At 72.8% G+C, this 15,951-nt stretch overlaps 3 protein-coding genes across 3 annotated transcripts; 1 reads left to right on the top strand and 2 right to left on the bottom strand.

Moving 5' to 3' along the window:
- Positions 1-1,549: 1,549 nt before the first annotated feature.
- On the bottom strand, positions 1,550-7,825 carry NR4A1 (nuclear receptor subfamily 4 group A member 1). Its single transcript, XM_068410933.1, has 7 exons — positions 7,716-7,825; positions 3,957-4,747; positions 3,606-3,735; positions 3,320-3,471; positions 3,042-3,244; positions 2,614-2,792; positions 1,550-2,513 (listed from the first exon to the last, which is right to left on the bottom strand). Exons 2-7 carry the CDS (start codon positions 4,743-4,745, stop codon positions 2,257-2,259), a joined length of 1,710 nt encoding a protein of 569 aa, XP_068267034.1. The 5' UTR covers positions 4,746-4,747; positions 7,716-7,825; the 3' UTR covers positions 1,550-2,256.
- Positions 5,073-7,836, top strand: LOC137668876 (uncharacterized). The gene is made up of 2 exons (XM_068410691.1): positions 5,073-5,216; positions 7,018-7,836. Exons 1-2 carry the CDS (start codon positions 5,073-5,075, stop codon positions 7,834-7,836), a joined length of 963 nt encoding a protein of 320 aa, XP_068266792.1.
- A 3,400-nt stretch (positions 7,837-11,236) lies between these two features.
- Positions 11,237-15,298, bottom strand: TAMALIN (trafficking regulator and scaffold protein tamalin). The gene is made up of 8 exons (XM_068410269.1): positions 15,161-15,298; positions 13,445-13,494; positions 13,013-13,067; positions 12,544-12,646; positions 12,364-12,457; positions 12,214-12,280; positions 12,045-12,111; positions 11,237-11,955 (listed from the first exon to the last, which is right to left on the bottom strand). Exons 1-8 carry the CDS (start codon positions 15,296-15,298, stop codon positions 11,567-11,569), a joined length of 963 nt encoding a protein of 320 aa, XP_068266370.1. The 3' UTR covers positions 11,237-11,566.
- Between the last annotated feature and the right edge of the window lie 653 nt (positions 15,299-15,951).

Raw genomic sequence — 15,951 nt, forward strand, 5'->3', positions numbered from 1 at the left:
ACAAGGACATGGGGGACATGGGGACATGAGGAAAGGGGGGACCTGGGGACATGTGGACACAAGGGACATGGGTATATGGGGACACGGGGCACGGGGCACGGGGGGTACTGGAGACAGGGACATGGGGGGCACAGGGACACAGGGACAGGGGATGGATGGACATGGGGACGTGGGGACATGGGGGATGCAGGGACATGGGGACATGGGAATGGATGGACATGGGGACGTGAGGGACACGGGGACACGGGGATTTGGGGCACCGGCATCACGCCACGCCGGTGTCCCCTTTCCAGTCTCAGTGTCAGGCCACACACGCCGCCGCGGGGACACGTGTCCTGGTGTAAATAGCAGGGGGGGCTGTGGCTGTGGCATGTCACCGGGCGGAGGGCCGGGCACACGCCGTGACACACGTGTCTGTGCCGTGCAGCCCCGGGGCAACCAGCATGGCTGGAGCTGGCCACGGGGCTATTTTTACCCGGCCCTGCTGGCACCGTCGTCCCGTCCCTCCTGCAGCAGCCCCTGCCACGGGGATGGGGACAGGGACAGGGTGGGCAGAGGCCAGCCCTGTGTTGCGGGGAGGGGACAGGGACCCGCTGCCCTGCTCCGACCCAGCTGGTGGCCTCAGGGTGCCAGGGGCTGCCCTCCCTGGTGGCTTCAGGGTGGGGGTTGGCACCGTGATGGACGTGGGGACAGGCAGCTGCTGAGCTGTGGCATGGCACGGCACGGCACGGCATGGCATGGCATGGCCCTTCCTGCCCCATGGCATGGCACAGCACGGCATGGCATGGCATGGCCCTTCCTGCACCATGGCATGGCACAGCACGGCACGGCATGGCATGGCATGGCCCTTCCTGCCCCATGGCATGGCACAGCACGGCATGGCATGGCATGGCCATTCTTGCCCCCCGGCATGCCGTGGTTGCTCCTGCCCCACAGCCAGAGCAGAGCCATGCCGTGCCGTGCCGTGCCCGCCCCATGCCCCCCGGTCCCCGCTGCGCCCGGCCCCCCGCACACCGACCCCCCGGCCGCGGCCCCGCCGTGCGTCACCGCTCTCCCCACGGCGGGGGCGGATGGCGGGGGGGGGGACACGACACAGAGGGGCCCTTGTTGTGTGTGTCACCTCAATGTGGCCCTTGTTCGGCACCGGCCCTTGGTGCCCCCGTTACCATCTGCCCCGGGGCCGGGCTGTCCCCGGCAGGAGGAAGGGGACAAGCCGGGGGACGGCGCCAGCCCGGTGTCCCCCCACCAAGCACCAGGACCCCCAGCCCCTTAAGACCCCAGTTGGGACAGGGGGACCCCAAACGCCGTCCCCCTGCCATGCCCGTGGCCACGTCCCCGGGGACACGGGGAGGGGGGGACCCGGTCACGCTTCCCGGTTATTTTGGGGACCATAAATCAGGCTGGCGACAGGTGCGGGGCCGGGCCGGGGTGAGCGAGGGTTCAAGGGCAGCGGCGTGGGCAACGTGCGGCGCCGGCACCCCCCGGCTGTCCCCCCCCACCCCGTCCCCAACCACCATCTATTAAACACAGAGATCAGGGGGGGGGCGGCTCGCGCTGAACGTACAAGTTTATATACAGAAAACGGCCAAAAAGAGGAAAAATAAAGACAAAAAAATAATATAAAGGGGAGGGGGAGGAGGCTGGGGGGGACGGAGCCCCCTCCCCACCCCCCGCTCTGTACAATGGCCGCGGGCTATTTACAACGGGGGCGTTTTTACAGGGGGGGAAAGGCACCGGGGGTGCTGGGCGTCCGTGCCCGGCGCCGTGAAGGCACATGGGGGGGACACGGGTGTCCCCAAAGGGCACTCAGGCAGCTGAGGGGGGGCCAAGGTGTCCCTGGGGGTGATGGAGGCTTCCCCGGGGGGGGTCCCAGGTGTCCCCGAGGGGGTCCCAGGGGGCCCCAGGGGGGTCCCAGGCATCCCCAAAGGGGACTCAGGCATCTGAGGGGGGACTGAAGTGTCCATGGGGGTGATCAAGGTGTCCCTGGGGGTGACCCAGGCATCCCCGAGGGGATCCCAGGTGTCACCAAGGGGGTCCCAGGTATCACCAAGGGGGTCCCAGGCATCTGAGGGGGGACTGAGTTGTCTCTGGGGGTGATCAAGGTGTCCCCGAGGGGGTCCCAGGTATCCCCAGGAGGGACTCAGGCATCTGAGGGGTGATCGAGGTGTCCCTGGGAGTGATCCAGGTGTCTCCAAGGGGGTCCCAGGTGTCCTTGGGGGGGTCAGGGCTGGCGGCAGACCCCCACCGGGGGGGTGCTCAGAAGGGCAGCGTGTCCATGAAGATCTTGTCGACGATGGGCGGCGGCGGCACCAGGTCCTCGAGCTTGAGGTAGAAGATGCGCTGGAGGCCCTGGGTGCAGAGGCTGCGCAGCTCGGGCAGTTTGCCCAGCAGCTTGGAGAGGCAGCCGGGGCGGCCCGGCTCGGCCCCCGCCGCCGCCACGTGGTCCTTGAGGCAGCCCACGATGCGGTTCTGCAGCTCCTCCACCCGCTTCGGCTCCTTCAGCCCGTGCCGATCTAAGGGGGGACACACACACACAGAGAGGCGTGAGGCCACGGTGATGGCCGCAGGGCGGGGAAGGGGACAGCGGCAGGGTGGTGGTGGTGAGGGTCTCACCCGTGATGATGACGAGGGCGGCGAGGCAGGAGAAGGAGGGGACGTCGACGCTCATGCGGTGCAGGCTGTGGGAGAACTCGAGGATGGCGTCGATCCACTCGCCGAAGCCCCGCACGCACTGCAGGCGGTGCAGCACCACCCCGTTGCAGAAGATGAGTTTCCCTTCCTCCGGCTTCGATCTATGGCAACAACCACAGAGTCACAGAGTCAACGAGGTTGGAAGAGCCCTCTGGGACCATCGGGTCCAACCATGGCCCTGACACCACCATGGCAACTAGACCAGGGCACTAAGTGCCATGTCCAGGCTTGTCTTAAACCCCTCCAGAGATGGTGACTCCACCACCTCCCTGGGCAGCCCGTCCCAACCACGTGTCACCCTGCTCTGGCACGTCCCCAGGGGCGCCGTGCCGTGCCATCCCGGGGCTCACCGGTACGCCAGGCGCAGGATGAAGAGCTCGAGGAAGGCCGACTCCAGCAGCAGGTCCTGGTCCTCCTGGGGCAGCTCGGCGAAGCCCTGGATCTTCTCGGCCCACTTGCGGATGACGTCCATGGAGCCCGTGAGCAGGTCGTAGAACTGCTGCACATCCACTGAGTCCTCCTTCTCGAAGCGGCACGGCGCCGACTCCTGGAACTGCCGCGGGGACGCCGTCAGGACGCGGCGAGGGCTCACGGCCCCGGCCAGGGCGCGCGGTGGGACCGGCCCTACCTTGGAGTAGTCCAGTTTGGTGGCGCTGGGGACGGAGTCGATGTGTGCCCGCACCAGGGAGGTGATGAGGCTCACGGGGGACGCGTCCGGCGGCTGCTTGGGCTTGGAGGGCAGCCGGCCCCGCCGCCCCTTCAGGCTGTCGGTCCGGACCACTGCGGCGAGGGACGTGCGATGAGCGTGTCCGGCCTCAGCGCAGCCAGGAGAGGGGCTGCAGAGCGGGGGGCTCGCCCCCAACTCCTGCTGGGACCCCCCCCCACCTCCCCACCCCGGGATGGGACCCCGGTACCTTCTTTGACCATGCCCACGGCCAGGCACTTCTGGAAGCGGCAGAACTGGCAGCGGTTGCGCCGCCGCTTGTCCACGGGGCAGTCCTTGTTGGCCAGGCAGATGTACTTGGCGTTCTTCTGCACCGTGCGCTGCGGGCGGGGAGGGAGCGGCCCAGCTCAGCCCGGGGCCGCCCAACAAAAGCCCTTCTGTCCTCCCCTGCCTCCCGCTCCGGCCCCGCCATCCGCCTCCGCGCCCCCGGGGCCGCGCTCCCTGCCCTGCCCCTCCCCGGGGTGACCCGCAGCATCCTCCCGCCGCCGCAAGGCATTGTGGGAACATCCCGGGGGTGTGTGTGCGGGGGGGGTCCCCTTACCTTGAAGAAGCCCTTGCAGCCCTCGCAGGTGCGCACGCCGTAGTGCTGGCACGAGGCGTTGTCCCCGCAGACGGCGCAGCGGCCCTCGCCCGCCCCGGGGCTGCGCGCCTTGGTGGGGGCCAGCGCCGGCCCCTCCAGCAGCGGCGAGGTGGGGGCCAGGGGCAGCCCGGCGAAGCCCCCGGGGGAGCCCTGCGCCAGGGCGAAGGCGTCCGTGTCCAGCAGCCGCGGGTCCAGGCGGGGCGAGGGGCCCGGCTGCCCCTTTAGGGTGCCGGGGGGGCTGGGCGCCGGGGGGCCGAAGGCGAAGAAGGGGGGCTGCGCCCCACCGCCCTTGGCCGGCTCAGCCCAGGGCCGCCCGCCCTCGTAGCTCGGCGGCGGCGAGTACGCCCCGAAGGAGCCCTCCCAGCCCGGCGCCTGGGGCGGCTGGAAGCCCGGCGTGGTGGGCGAGGGGACGGAGCAGGGGCTGCCGTAACAGTCCGAGCCGCTGGAGGAGAGGGTCTCGTCGGGCTGCGCGCCGAAGGCGCCGGGGTAGCACCCGTACACCTGGAAATCCTCCAGCTTGAAGGCGGCGGTGGGCTGGGCGCCGGCCGGCAGCTGGTAGAGGAAGGCGTCGAACTCGCCGGCGTAGCCCTCCATGAAGGTGCTGAAGCTGGGCAGGGCGGGGGCGGCCGCCAGGTCCGCTCCGGCCACCTCCATGGGGAAGCGGCCGCCGTCGGGGCTCAGCAGCTCGGGCGGGCAGCGCTCGCAGGGGCCGGCGCCCGCCGTGCCGTACTGCGCCTGGATGCAGGGCATCTCTGCGGGGAGAGCGGGCCGTCAGCGGGGACCCCGCCGTGCGGGCCCTCCATCGCGGGCGGGGGATGGAGACGGGGCGGGGAGAGAGAACCGCGGGGGCTTCCCCGGGATCCCCCTCCCACCGCGGCCGGACCCCCGGAGCCGCTGGCCGCCACCGTCCCCGGGAAAGGTCACGGCGCAGCCAATGGGCGCAAAGGACATTGCCCAAAACGCTGGCTTAGCAAAGCCCCGAAAGGGAAGGAGGGAGGAATGCGGGCGGTGGATTCCCGAGCCCCGGCGCTGGCCGGGGGAAGCCAGAGCCGGGGCTGAACCGGGTCTGACACCCCCATGACCCATCCCGGAGCCATCCGGAACAGCCAACGCAGCCGGACCCACGCAGGCTCCAACCTGCCCGTGGCGGGGGGAGAGGAGCCCACCCCCCAGCCCCCCCAGCACCCTCACCCCCCCAGCACCCCCGGCCCCACACAGGACGTAACAGGAATCCCGGGTCCAGCTGAAAGCCAAGCCAGGGGTGACCCCGATGGCAAGGCGATAATGTAACTCATCTCGCAGACCTTTAAAGGTCACGCCGCGCCTGGCCCCCGGCCGCCGCAGCCCCGGCACGGCACCGCCGCCAGCTCAGCCGCCGGCCCCGGCTTCCCCCAGCCAAGCGCGGGCACCTTTCATCAGCACCCGGAAAGCCGATACCCGCCTGGCGAGTTTAAAAATACCCAGCGTGGCTCCAGCCCTGGCACCCACGGGGTGGCACCGGCCCCCAGCCCACTCCCGGTACCCCGGTGGGGTTTGTGCCCGTCTGCTGGGCAGCAGGGCTGTGCTGGTGGGTTCAGAGGGGACGGTGACCCCCCGGCTGCCTCCTGCCGCAGTACACAGCCGGGGGGCACAAGGCTGCGCTGGGGACATGGCTGCAGGGGACCTGGCAGCGGGGGACCTGGCAGCGGGGGACACCAGCTCTGCCAGCGGCAGTTTTCCTCTCCTCCATGCAAATCCCGGCTGCAAATCACCGGCCGGGCTATGCAAAGCCCCGACCCCTCCCGTGGGGTTTGCCTGGCAGCGCCCGGTGCCGTCACCGCTTCCTCATTCAGGTGCTTTTGCCCTTGGTGGCGTCTGGGGTCCCCCCACCACGAACCCCCCGGGGCATCGGGCACGGATTCCCGCAGCCCCCGCGCTGCCCACGGCCTGGGCGGTAATTGCAGATTCCTCGTTTGGGAGCGCAGGCAGCTGCCCGTGCCCAGGCCCGGAGGCTGCTGCCCACGAGGGCCGGTGGCAGCCGCTGGCACCGGGCCCTGGGCTGCGGGCGGGTGAGAGCAGCCGGCAGCGCCGGGGGGGTAACGCTGCCCACCCCCCTGCCCGCACCTGCTGCCTCGCCGCGCCAAACCGCAGCCGCTGCCAGGCCTGGGGGGCAGCGGGGGGCTTGTCTGCAGTGCCCCGGTGCTGCCATATCCCCGGTGCTGCCCGCACTGTCTTGCCTGTACGGCAATGTCCCCGGTGCTGCCGTGCCCCCGGTGCTGCCCGCACGGCAATGGGCAATGCCCCCGGTGCTGCCTGCACCATCTTGCCCGCACAGCAATGCCCCTGGTACTGCCGTGTCCCCGGTGCTGCCCACACGGCAATGCCCCCGGTGCTGCCGTGCCCCCGGTGCTGCCCACACGGCAATGCCCCCGGTGCTGTCGTGCCCCCGGTGCTGCCCGCACCCTCCTGCCTGCACGGTGCCACCCGCCTCGGCTCCCTGACCGCTCTGCTCGGGGCTCCTGGGGCGATGCCCAGTTTGGGGGGTGGCTCTGCCCCCCACAGCCCCCGGGACCGCGGCTCTCCCTGGCTGCAGCCAGACCCGGTGGGGTGTCCCGGGACCAGGCACCAGCCCGGTCCCTGCCCCGTAGCCCGGCAGGGCTAAGGGAAGCCCCGAGAAACGGCTCCCGGTCCTGCACGGCTCCTCCCGGAGCCCGGCGTCGGGCTCTCCCTGGGACACCCAGGACCGGGACCCCCTCGCTCTGCCGGTCCCCGCCCGGTGCGCCTCCCTCCCGGCTCCCCCCGGTGCTACCGGGTGCCCCGGAGGGCCAGCCTCGCACGGCGCACACCGCCCGGTCCCTTCCACCGGCACCCCCGACTCTCTCCGGTGGCACCGGGGCTCGCCGGACACCCGTGTCCTTTGGACATGCGAGTCCCGGCTCCCCCCGGTGCCACCGGGACTCGCCGGGACACCCGTGTCCTTTGGACATGCGAGTCCCGGCTCCCCCCGGTGCCACCGGGACTCCCGACCCCATGCACTTTGCAGGACGCCCACTGCCCTGAGCCCCCGGTGCCACCGGGACGCCCGAACCGGCTCCTCCCGGGATACACGATCCGGTTCTCCCCGGTGTCACCCGGGACGCCCGATCCCGGCTCTCACCCCGGTGCCGCCGGGACGCTCGAACCGGCTCACCCCGGTGCCGCCGGGACGCCCGAACCAGCTCCCCCCGGTGCCACCCGGGACGCCCGAACCGGCTCCCCCCGGTGCCACCCGGGACGCCCGAACCGGCTCCCCCCGGTGCCACCCGGGACGCCCGAACCGGCTCCCCCCGGTGCCACCCGGGACGCCCGAACCGGCTCCCCCCGGTGCCACCCGGGACGCCCGACACCATGCACTTTGCGGGACGCCCGCCGCGATTCGCCTCCGGTCCCACCGGGACACCTGAACCGACTCCTCCCGCTGTCACCGGGGTGCCCGATCCCGGCTCTCCCCCCGTTGCCACCCGGGACGCTCGATCCGATTCAGCCCCCGGTGCCACCCGGGACGCCCGATCCGATTCAGCCCCCGGTGCCACCCGGGACGCCCGATCCGATTCAGCCCCCGGTGCCACCCGGGACGCCCGACCCGACTCCTCCCGCTGTCACCGGGGACACCCGACCCGGCTCTCCACGCTCACCCCCGTCCCCGGTGCTCCCGGGACATCCCGCCCCCGGTGTCCCCCGCATCCCACTGACCGCCCGTACCCGGGTGCCGGCGCGGCGACGCTCCGGTTCCCGCTCCGGTTCCCGCTCCGGTTCCCGCTCCGGTTCCCGCTCCGCCGCGCGGGCTCCGCCGGGCTCCGGCCCCGCCACTACTTTCTCTTAAGCGCTCGGTGACGCGCGGGGCGGCGCGCGGGCCCGTGACGCACGGCGGCGCCGGGGCGGGCGCGGGGGGGCGGTTCCGGCGGGGGCGCGGCCGTGACGCACGCGGGGTTCCATTGACGCACCCGCGGCCCCGGCTAAAAATACCCGCGCGGCCCCGGCTAAAAATAGCGCGGGCGCCCCCCGGTCCTCCCCCCCCCCTCCGTCCCCGGGGCTCCCGGGGCCGCCGGCGGGGAGGGGGGGACACAGGGGGGAGAGAGGCCCCGGTGTCGGCACCGGGAGGAGCGGCGGGTCGGGATGGGCAGGGGCGGCAGCAGGACCTGGTGCCGGTATCCCCGGTGCCGGTATCCCCGGTGCCCCCGTCCTCGGTGCCCCATCGCTGCCGGTATCCCCGGTGCCCCCGTTCTCGGTGCCCCATCGCTGCCGGTATCCCCGGTGTCCCCTCGCTGCTGGTACCTCGGTGCTGGCATCCCCCGGTACCCCCATTCCCCGTGCCCCCTTGGTGCCGGTACCTCCGGTGCCGTTATCCCCGGCGCCCCCTCCGTGCTCCCATCCCCGGAGCCCCCGTCCCTGGTGCCCCCTCGGTGCCGCTAACGCCGGGGCCAGTATCCCCGGGACCGGTACCTCGGTGCCCCCATCCTCGGCGCCCCATCGGTGCCGGTATCCCCGGTACCCTCTCGCTGCTGGTACCTCGGTACTGGCATCCCCCATTACCCCCATCCCCGGTGCCCCTTTTGTGCCGGTATCCCCGGTGCCGTTATACCCGGTGTCCCGTCGGTGCCCCCATCCCCTGTACCCCCATCGCCGGTGCTCCTTTGGTGCCTGTATCCCCGGTGCCGTTATACCCGGTGCCCCCATCCCTGGACCCCCCATCCCTGGTGCCCTCCCAGTGCCGCTGTTCCCGGTGCCGGTATCCCCGGTGCTCCCCCGCATCCCCGGTGCCGCTATGCCCCGTGCCCATCTCAGCCGGTATATTCGGTGCTCAGCGTCTCGGTACCCCCGGTCTCCTCACGCTCGGTGCCCGGGTGCGGAGGGGAACAGGGGGGTGACAGCCCCTCGGTGGGACCCCCCGTCCCCCTCCCCTGTCCCGGTCCCCGCGGGGAGACCCTGGCGGCGGCGATGGAAAGAACGGCGGCTGCTGGCGGGCGCCCAGCGCCGGGAACGCGGCCCGGGGGCTGGAAAGATGAGCTCAGCCCGTGCGGGGCCGGCGGGAGGGCGAGGGACGGGCGGGGGGGGGACCCGATGTCCCCCCGGTACCCTCCGGTGCCATCCCTGAACCCTCCGGTACCCGCTCCCGGGGGCGAACCCAGGATCTTGGGGGACCCAGCCCGCCGTGCCTGGTCGTCCCCTCCCGGTTGGCAGCCCCGTTAATGTCACCCCCGTTAGTGCCCCCCCAGCAATGCCCCCCTCCCCCGTTAGTGCCCCCCCAGCAATGCCCCCCCTCCCCGTTAGTGCCCCCCCAGCAATGCCCCCCTCCCCCGTTAGTGCCCCCCCAGCAATGCCCCCCTCCCCCGTTAGTGCCCCCCCAGCAATGCCCCCCTCCCCGTTAGTGCCCCCCCAGCAATGTCCCCTCCCCCGTTAGTGCCCCCCCAGCAATGCCCCCTCCCCGTTAGTGCCCCCCCAGCAATGCCCCCCCCGCAGCGGCAGAGCCCCCCCGGCACAGCCCCCGGAGCAGCCCTCTGCCCGGTGCCGCCGTGTCCCGGGAGCCGCAGCCAGCGCCGGGAGTTGCGTGTTGGGCACCGGCCCATCCCCGGGGCGTCGGGGCGGCACGGCGGGGACCGGGACGGGGAGGAGCTGCCGGGACCCCCCGGCACCAGGACCCTGCCCGGCTTCACGGGACCCCCCCGGCCCTGCGGGGAGCGGCGAGGGGGGAAGCCCGGCACCGTGGGGGAGCTCGGGGGGGACGGCCGGGGTCCAGGCACCGTCGCCGCCTCCTCCCGCCGCCCGTTACCCCGCCCGCCCCCGGCGGGGGCCCCGTGACGTCACGCCTGGCTGCTGACGTCGCCGGGATCCCGCGGCATCATCGGGGCCGCCCCCGCGGGGATCCCCCGGGCTCGGCCGGTACCGGGGCTCGGCTCGGGGCTGCAGGCGGTGCCAGCCCGGGGGTACGGCCAGGAGCCCCCGGGACAGGGTCAGGCCGGGGGTCCCGGAGCTGTCGGGGGTCCCGGAGCTGTCGGGGGTCCCAAAGCCGCCGGGGTCGCAGAGCGTGGCCGCCTGCAGCCCCCTCGCACCCCTCGCTCGGTGGCGGCGGAGGCAGGAGGGTGACACGGGCGGCCCCGCACCCGGGATTAGCTGTACCCCGGGAGAGGCCGCGGGGCCCAGGCTGGCCCCGGGGGAGGAAACGTGAGCCCCGTCCCCCCGGCAAGGCCACGGGGGTGCGCGTGGGGAGCCCCGGCTCGCACTGGCCCTGGGCTGCCAGACCCCCCCCAGCACCCCTGGGAGGGCACAGGGACACAGCGGCCACCAGCCAGCCCTTCCCGCTGCCCCCAGGGCCTGGGTGGTTGGGGCTGGGTGGGCGTTGGGGGGGTTGCGGGGTGCCCCCGGGCCCCACGGTGATTGCAGGGTGCCCACAGGCCAGGTGGGTGTTGGGGGGTGCCCACGGCCAGCGCTGGCTCCCTGCCCCAGGCCTATATTTGTCCGTAATGACAGGCTGCTCCGGGGCGTTCCCGGGCCGTACCCCGCAGCCTCGGCCCCCCGGGCACTGCCCGGCTCAGCCGGTGCCACGCGTGACCCCGGTGTCCAGCTGGCGCCTGCCCAGCCCCGGGCACACGCAGCTCCAGGCCGGGGCTATAAAAAGCTCCTGCGTGGGGTGGCAGCTGCTGCTGGGGGTCCCGTGACGGGGTGCCCCGAGCCTGGCAGCGCGCGGGCAGGCGCCGTGAGCCGGGGCTGCGAGTGCGGCCTCGTGAGCCAGACCATAAATGTCCAAGCACGGAGCCACCCTGGAACGGGGACAAGGCAGGAGCCGGCCCTGCCCCACGCACACGCGCAGGCACATGGCACACGTGTGCACACGCAGCCCTGCAGCATGGAGGGCACTGGGGCGGGGGCGTGGGGGGACCCCCCGGTGCCCGTCCCGCTCCCCGCTGGCGGAAGGGCTCGGGGTGGGACCGGCTTCCCGAGGAAGTGGGGCAGGAAGGGCCTGGCTGGGGCCCCCACAGCACCGGGACACGGCCCCTGGCCCCGCGGCGGGGGGACACGGGGGGTCCCCAAGAGCCCACGCGGGGTCCGAGGTGACACCGGTCACCCCAAGAGCCTGGCACACAGGAGGGCAAAGGGGGTGGCGCGGGGGCAAGGGGGGGGGGGTTGTGGCCCGGTGGGCGGCCCCAGGGGACATGTCCCCCCCCGTGCCAGCCTGTCCCTGTCCCCACGGGGCTCTGCCCCCCCCAGGCACAGCCACACACCGCTGCAAAACGTCTCTGTATTGGCGAGTGCCGGCGCGGTACAAAAGCCCCCGGGGTGGCGGGGGGCAGGACCCCCCCAGAGCCCCCGGAGTGGCAGGACCCCCCCGAGCCCCCGGGGTGGCGGGGGGGGGGATGCAGGCCCCCCCCGTGCCCCCTGCCCTGAGCTGAGCGGTGGCTTCGGGAGCCGCCTCGGGGACGGTCCCCACGTCTGTCCCTCGGTGCCGGGACCCCCGGAGGGGGACCCCGAGCTCCTTCCGTGGCCCCCGGGGGGTGGGGGGCGCGCACCCTCTTGCAATAAATAAATAAATAGGGGGGGGGCCGGGGGGGCCCTGGCTAGAGGTGACTCTCCTCCTCCTCCAGCGCCCGGTTCAGCCCCGGGATGAACTTGAGCAGCCGCCGGCGGAAGGTGCTGGGCCGGTCCCTGCGGGGGGCTGCGGGGTCCCCGGCCCGGGCCCACAGCCGGGGGCCCCCCCCCGCACCCCCCCCGCACTTCAGGCTGGCGCTGCGGGTCAGGGTGGGCCGGGGTCGTGGTGGGGGTGGCGCGGGGTCCCCGCTGTCCCCGGTGCCATCCCCGTCCAGCGGGTCCGGGAAGAGGCACGTCTGGTAGAGGGACTCGTCGCTGCCGGCGCGGGGGGAGCCCCCGGGCAGCCCCCCCTCACCCTGCAGGCACCAGCGCAGCGACTCCAGCGTGTCGTAGATGCTGGGGTCCTTGGCCACCACGCCTGGGGACACACGGACACGGGGGGGGGGGGTCAGGGGGGGCCGGGGGGTGCCCCACAGCCCCCCCTCCCCTTCCCCGGCCCCCGCTCACCCCGCACCAGCCGCTGCTCCTGCACCATCAGCGAGCGGTACTCCCCCCACTTCTCGTAGAGCGTTTGCTGCGGGGAAGGAGAGGGGGGTGAGGGCCCCGTGGGGGGGGTCCCCAGCACCCCCTGACCCCCCCACCTCCTCCCAGCCCCCCCCCATTTCCCCATCCTCACCTTCAGGTACTGCAGCCGGGCCTCCAGCTCAGCCCTCCGGACCGACGTCCCATAGAGCGTGTCAAGGCTGTGGGGCAGCAGCCGTCAGTGCGGAGGGGCTGGGGGCCACCTCACGCCCCCCCCCCGCACCCTGTGCCCCGCCCAGCTCACCGCAGCACGTTGCCTGAGCTCTTGATGATCTCCACGATCTCACGGTGCCGGACGCCCTCCACATTGAGCCCGTTCACCCCCGTGATCGTGTCCCCTGGAGCAGGGTGGGGGGGGGACGGGCTCAGGGACACCGGTCCCCACTGCCAGGCCCCCCCTGGGCCCCCCCAGGGATGTGCTCACCGGCCTTGAGTCCCGCCGCCTCGGCCGGGCTCCCGCCGTGCACCCGGCACACGAAGGTGAACATCTCCACGCTGTTCCTGTCCTGGTGGTGCAGCCCGTAGGTCTGAAACGGGGGGGACGGGTGAGAGGCACAGGGACCCCCCCAACCCCCGGGGTCCCCCCCAAACCCCCCCAAGAGCAGCCACGAGGCAGCAATCGCAGCATTTAATTGCTGCTGAGCCACGCGGGGCAGCACCCCGGGGTGGGGTGTCTCGGCCCTGATGGTTGCACCCCAAGCGGGGCCCCCCCCGGGCCGCCCCGCTGTCACGGACCGGAGGTGGCTTCGGTAACCAGGCGGCTCCGTCACCGCCAAAAATAAACCCTGGCGCAGAGACAACTTAAAAATACCCTCGATGCAAAGCAAGGTGTGGGCTGGAAGGGTGGGGAGCGTGGTGTGGCACGGCATGGCACGGCACGGCACGGCGCTCACCTGGATCTCGAAGCCGAAGGTCTCTTCCGCCTTCTTCTCCAGTGTCACCACCCTCCTGAGGGGACACAGGGATCAGGGACGAGGCAAAGCCCCCGGCACCCCCACCCCGACTCGCCCGCCGAGACCTCGGTGCTTCTCCAATGAAACGCTGCTTCGGGGTTTCTCTGCCCCCCGCCCCCAGGGACGGGACCCCCCAGGCCCAGAGCTCTGCAGCCTCTCCCAGGGGGGCTGGGCAGGGTCCCCGTGGGGTCCAGGGGTGCCAGGGCCCCCCAGGGAGCTGCGTCCCCATCGCTGCTCTCACCTGCCCCAGGTTCCCCCATGAAATCACCCCCATTTCCAGCCCCCGCGGGGTGTCTGGAGCAGAGAGGGGACACCACCCCAGCCCCACTGCGTGTCCCCCCCCGTCTGTGGGGCCCAGACCCCCGTCCCTACCTGTGCTCCTCCGGGGACTGGCTCGGGGACGCCCACCTGAACCCCGCGCCCTGCGTCAGAGGGAGAGCCGTCAGCGGGGGACACCGTCCCGGGCCACGTCCCGCTGCCACCCCCTCCGGGGACAGCCGAAACGGGGTGTCCCATCGGGGCAGCACCGAACCCCCGGGGAGCACCGTGCCAAGCCGGCACCGAACCAGCACCCGGGTGCACCCATCGCCCCGTGGCCCCCCCCCCACCCACCCGGCCGGGCATAACGAGGCTTTTATGGGTGCTCAAAGCCACCCTCACATCTGCTCCGCGCTCGCCCCACGCTTTGACGTCAGCCCGCGCCGCACCCCACCCCACGCCACGCTCCGGGGGGCCCCGGGCACAGAGGGGCCCTGTTGTGGGCACAAAGTCGGGTTTTCTCATCCCAAACTTTCCCCCCCGGCCCAGACAATGTCCCTGTTGTGGAGGGCGCGGAGGCGTGGGCGGGCGGAGGGACAGGCCGGGCACGGCAGGACCCTCGCCGCGGGGCAGGAGGTGACAGGGCTGTCCCCAAATGCCCCTCCACGGCCGCCGGGCTCTGGCAGCCCTGGCGTGGTGTGGCCGGCATCATCGTGAGCTGTGACCCGAGTGGCACGTGGCCCATCCTGGTGGCAGCTGGGTATCACCGGCTCCCTCTGCTCTGTGCCACGCGGGTGCCACCAGCCCTGCAGGTGCCACCAGCCCCATGGGTGGCCGTCCCCAACGCACCCGCGAGCGTTTAAGTGCAAAACCACCAGAATCGGGTGCGTTCGCCATAGGGAAAGTTGCTGCCCGTCACGTTGGGCCCCCACGTCACCCCAGTGACGGGGAGGTGACAGGGGACACCCCAGCCCCTTTGGGGACGTCTCTGGTGGTGGCCTCGGCCAGCGAGCGGGAGCCAGGCCGCCGCACGTGACCCGGCCCACGCCAGCACGGCCGCGGGAGCCACTTCTGCTCCGGATGTCGGCTCCGCTCTCGCTTCCCCCCGACGCTCAGGAAGCGCCGCGGGGCCGGGGGGAGCGTCGGGGCGGTGACAGCCCCGGCGCCACCGGAGAGGGGCTTTCCCAGGGCGTGGGGGCACGATGGTCCTGCGTCCCACCAAACCAGACCCCGGGGTACCCTGTGCCCCGTGCCCCTGCCCTCCCTGCGGGGCAGAGTCCGGGGGGGCCGTGGGGACACGCCTGTCCTGGTGACATGGCCACGTACAGCAGGGTGGGGGCCTGTCCCCGCGCCCCGAAGGCTGCGGGGCAGGACGTGGGGAGGAACCGGGAGAGGACGTGGGGCTTGGGGGGGACACTGGGGCAGGACAGGGGCACAGGGAAGGTACTGGGGCAGGACGTGGCGGGGAACCGGGACAGGACACAGGGACTGGGGGGGGACACTGGGGCGGGATGGGGACACTGGGAAGATACTGAGGCAGGATGGGACCGGGCTGGGGAGATGCTGGGGCAGGAGAAGAGGCTGGGGGGGTGTCACTGGGGCAGGACCGGGACACCGGGGCAGGACCGGGGACACGGAGAAAAGGCTGGGGGGGCACCGGGGCAGGACAGGAGCCCAGGAGAAGCCGCCGGGGCAGCCCCGCAGGGCGCAGGCACCAGCGGCCGCGCGGGACGGGGACCCCCCGCACTCCCGGTCCCCCCCCGCACTCCCGGTGCTGGGTCCGGGGCACAGCCTGGAGGCTCCCGCCGCCCTCCCCGCCGCCGGCCCTACCTTGCGCACCCGGGGCAGGGTACCGCCGGCGGCCGCCAGCGCCCGGTACACGTCGGCGGGGCCGGGACGCTCCGGTGCCGCCGCCGCCGCCGCATCCTCGTCCTTGGGCCGGAGCCGCCGCAGCCGCCGCAGGGTCATGGCCGGGCCTCGCGTCCCCGCGCGCCGCTATATCAGCCCGCGGGGGGCGGGGCCAGCGCCAGCCACGCCCCTCTCCGGGGAGACCACGCCCCTTTCTGCACAAACCACGCCCCCGTGTGCCCTAAACCACGCCCACTCTGCCACCAGGCCACGCCCCGTTGCCGTAAGCCCCGCCCCACCCGGCCCCGGGCGCAGCGCAGGGACCAGCGGGGGCTGTCGGGGGGATGTCGGGGGTCGCTCCGTGGGGACCAGGGAGGGGCTGCTCCGCCCCAGGGAGCCCCTCGGGGGTGGCAACGGGAGGCACCAGCGGGGTCCCCAGAGCCCAACTCCCACAGCGGTGTCACCCCCCACGACATCACCCCCCCGTGTCACCCCCCAGGACACCACCCCTCCGTGTCACCCCCCAGGACGTCACCCCCTCGTGTCACCCCCAGGACATCACCCCTCCCTCTCACCCCCCAGGACATCACCCCCTCGTGTCACCCCCCCAGGACATCACCCCTCCGTGTCACCCCCCAGGATATCACCCCTCCATGTCACCCCCAGGACATCACCCCTCCGTGTCACCCCCCCAGGACATCACCCCCTCGTGTCACCCCCCCAGGACATCACCCCTCCATGTCACCCCCCCAGGACATCACCCCCCCGTGTCA

The sequence above is a fragment of the Nyctibius grandis genome, chromosome 11 (assembly GCF_013368605.1).
Source record: "Nyctibius grandis isolate bNycGra1 chromosome 11, bNycGra1.pri, whole genome shotgun sequence".
NCBI classification, from domain to species: Eukaryota; Metazoa; Chordata; class Aves; order Nyctibiiformes; family Nyctibiidae; genus Nyctibius; species Nyctibius grandis.

What these genes read in the sequence shown, in the direction of transcription:
- LOC137668876 (XM_068410691.1), top strand. Translation starts at nt 5,073, where the DNA reads ATGACCCATCCCGGAGCCATCCGGAACAGCCAACGCAGCCGGACCCAC. An exon ending in CCCCCGGCCCCACACAGGAC is followed by an intron (nt 5,217 to 7,017) that starts GTAACAGGAATC and finishes TGCACTTTGCAG; the next exon opens with GACGCCCACTGCCCTGAGCC.
- TAMALIN (XM_068410269.1), bottom strand. Translation starts at nt 15,298, where the DNA reads ATGACCCTGCGGCGGCTGCGGCGGCTCCGGCCCAAGGACGAGGATGCG. An exon ending in CAGTCCCCGGAGGAGCACAG is followed by an intron (nt 13,068 to 13,444) that starts GTAGGGACGGGG and finishes GTGTCCCCTCAG; the next exon opens with GAGGGTGGTGACACTGGAGA. An exon ending in GGCGGCGGGACTCAAGGCCG is followed by an intron (nt 12,458 to 12,543) that starts GTGAGCACATCC and finishes ACCCTGCTCCAG; the next exon opens with GGGACACGATCACGGGGGTG.
- NR4A1 (XM_068410933.1), bottom strand. Translation starts at nt 4,745, where the DNA reads ATGCCCTGCATCCAGGCGCAGTACGGCACGGCGGGCGCCGGCCCCTGC. An exon ending in CGTGGGCATGGTCAAAGAAG is followed by an intron (nt 3,472 to 3,605) that starts GTACCGGGGTCC and finishes CCCTCGCCGCAG; the next exon opens with TGGTCCGGACCGACAGCCTG. An exon ending in CGCCCTCGTCATCATCACGG is followed by an intron (nt 2,514 to 2,613) that starts GTGAGACCCTCA and finishes GTCCCCCCTTAG; the next exon opens with ATCGGCACGGGCTGAAGGAG.